Source organism: Tupaia chinensis, unplaced genomic scaffold (assembly GCF_000334495.1).
Source record: "Tupaia chinensis unplaced genomic scaffold, TupChi_1.0 Scaffold000235_1, whole genome shotgun sequence".
Lineage (NCBI taxonomy): Eukaryota > Metazoa > Chordata > Mammalia > Scandentia > Tupaiidae > Tupaia > Tupaia belangeri.
Genome location: NW_006159713.1, coordinates 867,889 through 877,771, shown reverse-complemented (window position 1 = coordinate 877,771; position 9,883 = coordinate 867,889). Strand labels below are relative to the sequence as shown.

Here is a 9,883-nt window from a genome sequence, read left to right as displayed (position 1 = left end):
CTCCCCCTCCCCCTCCCCCCCCTCTCTCTCTGTCCCTCTCCTTCTCCCTCTCCCTCTCTCTCTCACTCTCACTCTGCTCCTGTTCGGTGAAATTAAAGTAAATAAATAAATAAATAAAGTTAAATAAAATAATGCTTTAAAAATAGAGAAATTGGGGGCCGGCAGGTGGTGTGGTGGTTAATGACGCTGGACTCCCACATGGCTGTACGCGGTTCAAGTCCTGGACCTGGCAGCTTGTTTTCTCATTTTACCTCTCTCTCTCTCTCTCACTCTCGCTCTCGCTCTTTCTCTGTCCTTCTCTAATCAAATTAAAAATAAATAAGGTTAAGTAAAAAATAATTCTAAAAAAAAGAGAGAGAAATTATGCCTCAGTGATGATTCCATTTTTTTTTTTAGAGGTTTTTGCTATAGGGCGCGTGCGCTCACCAGACAGACAGAGACAGACAGAGAGACAGAAAGCAGGAAATCACCCCCCAGGGGGGATGGCCACACTGCAATCCCTTCTCCTCCATTCTCCTCTCAGGATCTTGGGCATGTGTGCACATGCGCCCGGCATGAGTTTAAGCCCCTGGGTCCGGGACTCGCACCGCGGTCGACTACATGGGAGTCCAGCGCCATAGCCATTACGCCAACTGCTGGTCCCAGTGATGATTCCATTTTAAAAGAAACAAAAAGATATACTCTGGCCAACCCCATAGCCTATGGTTAAGGAAGGTAGATCATACATGGCCAACCACAGTTCAAGTCTCAGCCTCAACAGCTTTAAAAAACTCACCCAATAACCCAACAGGATGGAGAGATGGAGGAGAAGGGATTGTGGCAAGACCACACCCCCATTGGGAGAGGTGCTTTCTCCCTCTGTCTCCCTGTCTCTGGTGAGCTCAAGCACCCTCTGGCAATTAAAAGTTAAAGACATATACATATGTTTTTATAGGAGTACACATTTAGGTTTGCATAAACAGAAAATGACTGGAAGTGTAAGCAGTAAAAATTTTAAGGGCAGGAGTTAGCAAACAATGGCCCACGTGCCCAGTCTTGCTCTTTACTTGTTTTTATATGTAAAGTTTTATTGGAATTCACCCACACCCATTTATTTACATGTAATCTATGGCTGCTTTCACTCTACAAAGGCAAAGGTGAGTACTGGTACAGAGACTACATAGCCTGCCATGCCAAAAATATTGTATTTGCTCTTTGTACCTTTATAGGAAAAAAAATTGCCAACCCCAAAGTTAGGAGATGGGATGAAACAAGATGATTTTATATTTTAGTTTTTATCATTTTTGTCATTGAATTATTTTAATGATGAGCATAGATTGTCTCTGAAAGGGAAATAAATTTGTTATCTAGTTCTACACTACAATGTTAATAACTAACAGTTTAATAAAAATATTGTAAAGCATTTTTATAAATAGAAAGGTCAGTAGATGTAGGATTGATCTTTTTTATTCTATTTTTCTTTGTTTGTTTGTTTTTGCTAGGAGCATGTGCACTCTACATAAGAAACAGAGAGAGAAAGAGAAGAAAGAAGCCCCCAGGGGGCACAGTCATACCACAGTCCCTTTTCCTCTACCCCGCCCTCCTTTCAGGATTTTGAGCACACATGCACACATGCCTGGCATGTTTCTTAAGCTGCCAGGTCCAGAACTTGAACCACACAACAGCCATGTGGGATCCAGCTGCCTTAACCACCAAGGCTAGAGTTGGCCCTGGATTGATATTATTATTATTATTATTTGGTTTAGAACAAGTTCTCAGTGTGTGATCCCCAAACCAACAGTATCACTGACACTTGAGAATTTGTGAGAGATTCGAGTTTGGGGGCCCCACCCCAGACCTAATGAATCAGAAACCCTGAGAGGGGGGCCCAGCAGTCTGTTTTATTAGATCATTTGGGGGCAAGCTAAGATGTGAAAACCACCACTTCACAAAAAAGTGGTACTTCTCACCCTTGGCTACACTTTAGAATCACCTAGGGAACATTTTTAGTGCCAGGGCCCGAGCTCCACCCGGATCAATTAAATCAGAATTTCGTTTATAGCTCCCCCGGTGATTCTAATGCACAGCCAAAACCAGGAACTACTGCACTACAACATCTGTTCTCAGTGAAGATGAAAGTGGAATAGCATATCAAAATCACCCGAAATTGAGAGTAATTTTTTTTTTTAATTCTCTCCTTCCTTCCCATTATTGCCATAGTTAAACACCGTTAATGATAGAAATGTGTCATATCCCTCAGGTGTATTAGGACAGGGAAAAATATTCCAAACCACTGCTTTAGAACATGTGGTAGCAAGCTTCTATAATTTGCTGACCATTATAAATACAGTCACTTACACGGTGCACAGGGACACCATGACAGTGTCCTAAACATAAACACTCTTCACTCCAGCACCATTGTGCTCTCCATCACGGAAATTTTCAACATTTATATTCTTTGTTCCATGTATCAATAGTTTATTTTAAACCAAGCATGTTAGAAAAGATAGGTTACTGCCACTGACAAAAACTGGGTTTGTTTCGTTTGTTCCTTATTCATGCTGGGAAAACCGTGGTGTGTACTGTAAAGATGTACAGTGATTGAATGTAAATTTTTTAAAAGCATTATTACTTTGACAGTTTGAATGTCTGGAGACATCATCTTCCTATGTTCTAAGGGCTATTATTTTGAAAAACAAACCTTTTAAACAAAATTCGTATGACGAGTGGAAATGGTTTCTAATGAAAAGAAGCTTCGAAGTCTGGTGTGAGGTCAAGGGGACTCTTTTTCTTTTTGCGTCTTCACAGTGACTTTTCTCATGCCCAGTCTAAAGAAAGGAAGCTGTAAGAATCACCACTGATCAATAGCCTTCCCTACTTACATATAATTCTGTCAGTACCAGTGATAAGTTTGATTATTTGAACCAACTATTTTGAACTTGTCTTAGAACTCACCCCAGTTAAAAATTTAACTCTCTGAAGGTCTAGACATAGATCATTGCTTATTCCTCCTATGTCTTGTTTTGTTACCAAGGACCAACGTCTGCATACTATGGTTTCTGTAGGTAGGCTTCATTTGTATTTATTTATACACACACAGACAGACAGACATAAAATTTTTTTTGTTTTTTGTTTTTTTGAGAGGTTTTTCGCTATAGGGTGCGTGCGCTCACCAGACAGACAGAGAGAGACATAGAGACAGAAAGCGAGAAATCACCCCCCAGGGGGGGATGGTCACGCCACAATCCCTTCTCCTCCATTCTCCTCTCGGGATCTTGGGCATGCACGCACACGCACCCGGCGTGAGTTTTAAGCCACCGGGTCCGGGACGCGAACCGTGGTCGACTACGTGGGAGTCCAGCAACATAGCCATTACGCTAACTGCTGGTTCCCCATACATAAAATGTTTTTGTGATGATAAAAATAGTACTCATATAGTTGAAATAACCATCTAGAGATTAATTTGTTAATCCTCTAAAACTGAATTTTTCTTATCTATTAACCAGCAATTATACTCCTAAGGAAATCATGCATATATACAAAAAAATAAAAGCATATTCAGTGTAGTATCCTTGCATTTTGTAATAGTAGAAAAACTATAAGCAACTTAATTATTCATCAGGAAATCAATGAGTGGACTATAGAGTATCAATATAGGTAGAATTCTATACAACAGTTACTACGAATGAATTACATTGGAATTATAAATATGAATAAATCAAAAAAAGTAGCATTGAATGAAAAAAAAAAACCAGAAATTGCTAAATGACATTAGAGTATTATACCACTAATGAAGAACCTAAAACCACAAAACCATACTAAGATTGTTTATGGATCTATATATATGCAGTAGAAAATATGAAAACATGTTTTGGAGTGACAGAGCACACTTCAGGATAGCAGTAACAACTGGGGAATGAGGAAGGAGGGGATTTGGCTGTGAGGAGCTTTACCTGTATCTGAAATATTTTATTTCTTCAGCTGTAACAACAACAAAAGGTCTGACTCGAATCCAGAAAAATGGTAACATCTGTTTAAGATAGTGAGTACTTGGAGATGCCAAATCATTTTCTGTACTTTTCTCACGTTTGAAATGTATTACGATAAAAATGAAAGAAATACCTACTCATTGTAGAAATTTAGAATGAAATTAAACTCACCTGTAATCTCACCATAGTTCGATTTAAATCTAACTGACTGAAACAAGTTGCAAAATCTTTATCATAGGCGTTCTCAGTTACGCAATACCAAGTTTAAAGGCTGTCAAGTTGAATTAGTTTTTAGAAGCCTAGCAGTCCAACTCCATTGTGGCTGCTGTGAAGGCAGAAACAAGAGGAAGATTTCAGCACAATTCTCTAAAGTAAAACATGAAAATTTTAAGTATGCCAGTAATAAAGCCTGAGTAAACACTATGGAAAAATATGACCTAAAATGTGAGTTAGCCTCAGTCAGGAGCAATAGTGGAATTGAGCAAAAACATGAGAGCTGTAATTTCTTTTTCTTTACTAGTAATAGAAGCTGTCATCACATTTCTAGATCAATCACATGATGTGTGTAGTGTCCATCTATACAGGTTGTCCATCTATATAACTAAAATCAAGCTGCATCAGATTCTTACATGAGTGTCTTCTATTACTTCTGTTTACCACATCAGAATTTATAGGGGCTCTTTTCTACATGCTGATGTTGACTTCTTGCTAACTAGGGAAGCTAATAGGGCAATTGGTGACAAGATTTTTAAAAAGTACTCTGAGAAGAAGCATTGTACCTTTCAATAAAGGTTCACACACATAAAGAGGAAACAAGACAGGAAAAGCCTAAAGCCTACTCCGTCTGGCCAACATACTGCATGTGAAGGATGCTAATACCCTGCAGAGAGATGACCTGTTGTGATCCCCTAATAATTCCGAGCAGACGTTATCATGCATTTATCTGAAAAGGCTTTGCTTTAATTATTGCTATCTGAATCAGTGTATTACTTCTTACCTCTTCCAATGCTACTTGAACTGTCTTTTTTTCTATTTTTTAATTATAAAAAATTTCAAACATATGGGAAAGTTGAATTAGCCCCCTACCACCTAGATTTAGCATTATTAACTGGGCTTTGAGATGGTCTTATCCAATTAGAATTGAATAAGATTTCTATATTTTGTATACAATCTCCTGTTTCCCAAAACATAGCAGATACATTTTTTTAAATGAGAAAACACTAATAAGTGCAGTTTCTCATTGTTCCAGCAATATATAAAAGATATTCTGATGCACAGAAGCAGCCTCTTCCTATTTTATTATTTATTGAAAACCTACTGTTGGGGGTGGGGAGGGGGCGACAGGTGGCGTGGTGTTTAAGAGTACTGGACTCCCATATGGCCAACCATGGTTTGAGTCCCGGACCTGGCGGCTTGCTTTCTCGCTTTCTCTCTCCCTCTCTCCTTCTCTCTCTCTCTCTGTCCCTCTCTGGTCAGGTTAAAATAAAATAAATAAATAAATAATAATTTTTTAAAAAAGGAAAGAAAACCTACTATGTGCCAGGAACTGGGGAGGATATTAAATAGCAGAAGATGAATAAGATACGTTTCTTCCCTCCTAGAGCTCACAGTCTATAGAGAAAGACGGATATGTAAACTACTGTAGTACATAACTGGAAAGTGCAGCAAAGGCCCCGGGACCTCAAAGGAGTAGAGTTTTAACTGATGAAAAAAGAATTTTTTTTCAGACAGAATAAACAACAGATGCAAAAACTGAGAAACGTAAACACAGCATACCATGGATTTGAGGGAATGGCTAGTTTTGGGTAATAGAAAGATTTTCAAGCAGAAAGGTGATACTTGATTGGTTGTTAAGAAGAGATGTGTGCTACAATAAAGAAAATGCTCAGGGCTGCAAGTAAGGGGTTGGAGGTAGGAGTGCCTCACCTCTCTGAGTCCTGAGAGTAGATCCGTTCAATTGTTGAGTGTGTACTGCATACCATACCAGAGATAAACATAGTATTTCCTACACCATTGAGCTTGTCTCATACCATCAAGGAGTCTGTTTCTATTTCTGCCAGCAAGTTATTTTTCAAGCTAATTCCTTCTTAAAAAAAAAAAAAAGAATTATTTATTTAATTTTATTTGCTGTTATTATTTTTAAATTTGACCAGAGAGAGAAAGGGAAAAAGAGAAAGCAGGCTGCCAGGTCTGGGACTTGAACCACAATCAGCCATGTGTGAATCCAGTGCCTTTAACTACCACGCCACCTGCCAGCCCCAAGCTAATTACTTCTGTTTTCTACTTAGCAGTAATTAGGAAGCTGGTTGTATTAGTTAATGCCATGAGAACCTGAAGAAGTTATTTCTCTGGAGATGGAAAAAAAAATGAGAAAAATATCATTTCTTATCTTTCTTTATACCCTCAGTGGCTGACACAATGTCTGACATAACAAATGCTTACAACAGTTCAATAAATCATTGAGATATTTGGGAAGTAAAATGAACAGGAATGGGTGATCTATAGGATATAGTGGGTATGAAAGAAATAGAAATGGCAAGAACAGCTCCAGGTCTCCCAGCTGTAAGTGCCTAAGTGGATAGTGATGTCATTAGCTGAAGTAGGAAATATCAGAGGTTGAGTGGGATGCGGGGCAAAGAGAGGAAGAAAGAGAGACATTGAGTTCATTTCTGACATGTTGAGTTGGACTTGTCTACTAAGCAGTTGATGTGCTTCTTAATTTTCAAGTCTTCATACATAATCTAGTTGAACTTTTGATTCACAGAGGCTTGCACATAACCAGAATTGTTCCAGTGTTGAAAAATAAATTACCTGGCATCGTTAGCCAAAGTGTACACTGTTTGGAAAATTCTTTATTCAGCGCTAACTTCCCTAGATAAATAGCTTTTGAAACAACATCACTTTTGGCTTTATTTTTAATTGATTCATGTAGCATCAAATGGTTGAAGAAATGATAACTGATAGCTTCTGCCAGTAATATTGGTCAATTAAAAAAGACGTATGGTGGGACCAGCAGTTAGCATAATGGCTATGTCGCTGGACTCCCATGTAGTCGACTGCTGTTAAGTCTTGGACCCAGTGGCTTAAACTCATGTTAGGTGCATGTGCTTGCGTGCCCAAGATCCCAAGAGGAGAATGGAGGAGAAGGGATTGCAGCATGGCCATCCCCCTGGGAGGTGATTTCTCGCTTTCTGTCTCTCTGTCTCTCTCTGTCTTTCTGACGAGCGCAGGTGCCTTATAGCAAAAACCTCTCCAAAAAAAAAAGATGTATGGTAAGAGAAATGAGAATAGGAGGAGGAATCTCCCAAAAGGAAAAAAAAAAAAAAAAGAAAAAAGCAAAGTTAGAAAAGGTTTTGTAAAAGAATTTTAAAGTTTTCAGTTTTTAGGGTAATACAGGGATAATACTTGTTGTTCTAGGTGTTTCTGTTTTTTGCTATTTTTTGTTGTTATTTTCAATTTTTGTTGGTGATCCAAGAATCTATTTTATTTAGAATTTTATGTTCGAGACCAGCAGATGGTATAATGGTACGTCACTGGACTCCCATATAGTCAACCGTGGTTCAAGTCTTGAACCCAGTGGCTTAAACTCACGCCAGGCGTGTGTGTGTGCGTGCCCAACATCCCTAAAGGAGAATGGAGGAAAAGGGATTGTGGCATGGCCTTCCCCCCTAGGGGATGATTTCTCACTTTCTGTCTCTCTTTCTCTCTCTGTCTTTCTGATGAGTGCACGCACCCTATAGCGAAAACCTCTCAAAAAAAAAAAAAAAAGAATATTATTTTCAACTTTAGAGAGTTGCATGTAGTTTAATTTGACAGCCTAAACTGATTCTTCCAATAATGCAAGCTTTCATATAGGGATTGTATAGTTAATATATTATTAATAATATAACCACTTAAATTTGGTACCTTTGTCTTTAAATGTTCATTTGTCTTTTTATTAGTCTGTGTGATAAACAACTTTAAATCCTATCTTCACAAGTTATAAATAAATGTGTGTATCTTTTTCCTTTTTATTGCTATTTTTCTTTAATTCTCTCATGCAAAAGCATGACTGTTTTATAAGATGTTAGTAGTAGAACAATTCAAAGTTTGTCAAATTCCAAGTTACATAATAGATTTAATTATACATTGCACTACATTCAGACCAGAATTATAAAATATATGTGTGCAGTATTTTCACTACTACAACACGTTAAAAGAAAAAAATAATATCATTTAAAAAAAAATTTTTTTTACCGTGTAGTCTTCAGCAAGCAGAGAAGGGCTTTTCTGAAGTGAGATTAGACAATAGAGCCAACTTCATTTTTTATGCACGTGAATGGAGAGGGCTTGAGGTTATTAGTTGAAACCGAGTAACCTTTCCAAGCTTTCATCTCTTTCTTTTCAAATTTGAATATGAAAAGCATATTCAAGTCAAAGACCATCACTTTAATGACATTTGGCAGTCATTTGATTTATTAGGTTTTAGAAAAAATTTTCCTTTAAATATTTCATCATACTATGCTAATCCTAGTAATATTGCCAGCTGCAGCCTTGTACCTGTATTAGTGGAGACAGAATGGTGTGGAATTTTCTCTGTCATCCTAGTAAAATTTCCATGAATCTACTGCATAATAAAATAACCTTATTGAAATATTCAGATTTGGGTTTTTAGTTAAAGTGTCTTAGAATACATAATAAAAGAAAATGTCTTTTGAAAGAAGCGGGTAAAATTACTTCATCAAATATTGAGGGGGTTTGACAGCAATGGAAATTATTCTTTATGGGGATATTTTTACAATAAGATACTTATGCTTTTCAATTTGATAAATTATATTATACGCTTTGAAATATCTAAGTAATCACTGTTGTGAATTTGCACACTGATTTACATTTAACTATGAATTCCTAAAATGTCATATAAGCAGGTCTTATTTTCAAGTTTTTCTAAGTGTTATTTAAAGTTATATAATTTACAGTAGTAGGCTCTGAATTTGGTAATGAGGGATTTTGACCATAAAGAACAAATTTTAAATTGCAGAAAACAAGTTTAACTGAGGAGTTATCTTGGTAGGATCTAATTTTTAAACCATGGTATATTAATAATCTGAAATCGTTATTCAAGGAAACATTTGTGACTCTCATGATGATTTGAGGATGCCATAACCTTTTAAGCTATTAAAGTAAAAATTAAACAAGTTTCTTGTTAACGCAGTAAAAATTTAAAATAAATTGCAAGAAAATGTGTGTTAATACAAAATGTCGACTTTTTATTTGGAAATGTATTGTTTATTGAATGAAATATAGTATGGTAGAATTTATAATAGAATGAACTAGTTTCTGCTCCAGGTAGTATTGAGTCATATAGCACCACATATTAGCATAATAGCTATAAAGCGTTCAACAGGCTTTGATCTCTGTATAACTGAAACTTTCTTGGTCACTGTAGATTCAATAAAAGCAATGGTAAACATGTATTTCATTACATAGTTTGAAACAAGGCCAACTGATACTTGTCATTCTGAAAGCACTCAAAGATGAAGATCTCATAATCTTCACTCCTGATAGACTACTAGTGGGGTATTTATAGCCTCAAATGTAAATCAGGAGACTATTGCCATGACACTGTTAACTTCAAACCCTGGGGCATTAGAATCTCATTCTTTCTCTCCCTGTCGTGAATAATCCATCATGTGTAACATACAGTAGCATACGTTGCATTCTAGAAAAGAAATCTATGGGCCTTCGTGTTTTATTTAAAGTTGATAGAGGAAAAGAATAAAGAATTCTTTGTTTGATTGTTTTGTTGCTTTGCTGCTATTTGGTTTTGCTCTTTAAACAGCCGTCAGATAGAATTCGGATTGAGATCATCGCTCTAAGCCTTAATGATTCTCGAGTAACCATGGATGACACTATCCAACGACTGTTTGTTGAGT

At 37.0% G+C, this 9,883-nt stretch overlaps 1 protein-coding gene across 1 annotated transcript in view; it reads left to right on the top strand.

Annotated features, from left to right (window-relative positions):
• The window catches only part of RPGRIP1L (RPGRIP1 like), a 116,826-nt gene that overhangs the window by 85,347 nt on the left and 21,596 nt on the right, over positions 1-9,883 (top strand). Inside the window, 1 exon segment of the mRNA XM_006148378.3 lies at positions 9,790-9,883. This exon segment is cut by the window's right edge and continues 11 nt beyond it. Coding sequence (XP_006148440.1) covers positions 9,790-9,883 — 94 coding nt within the window.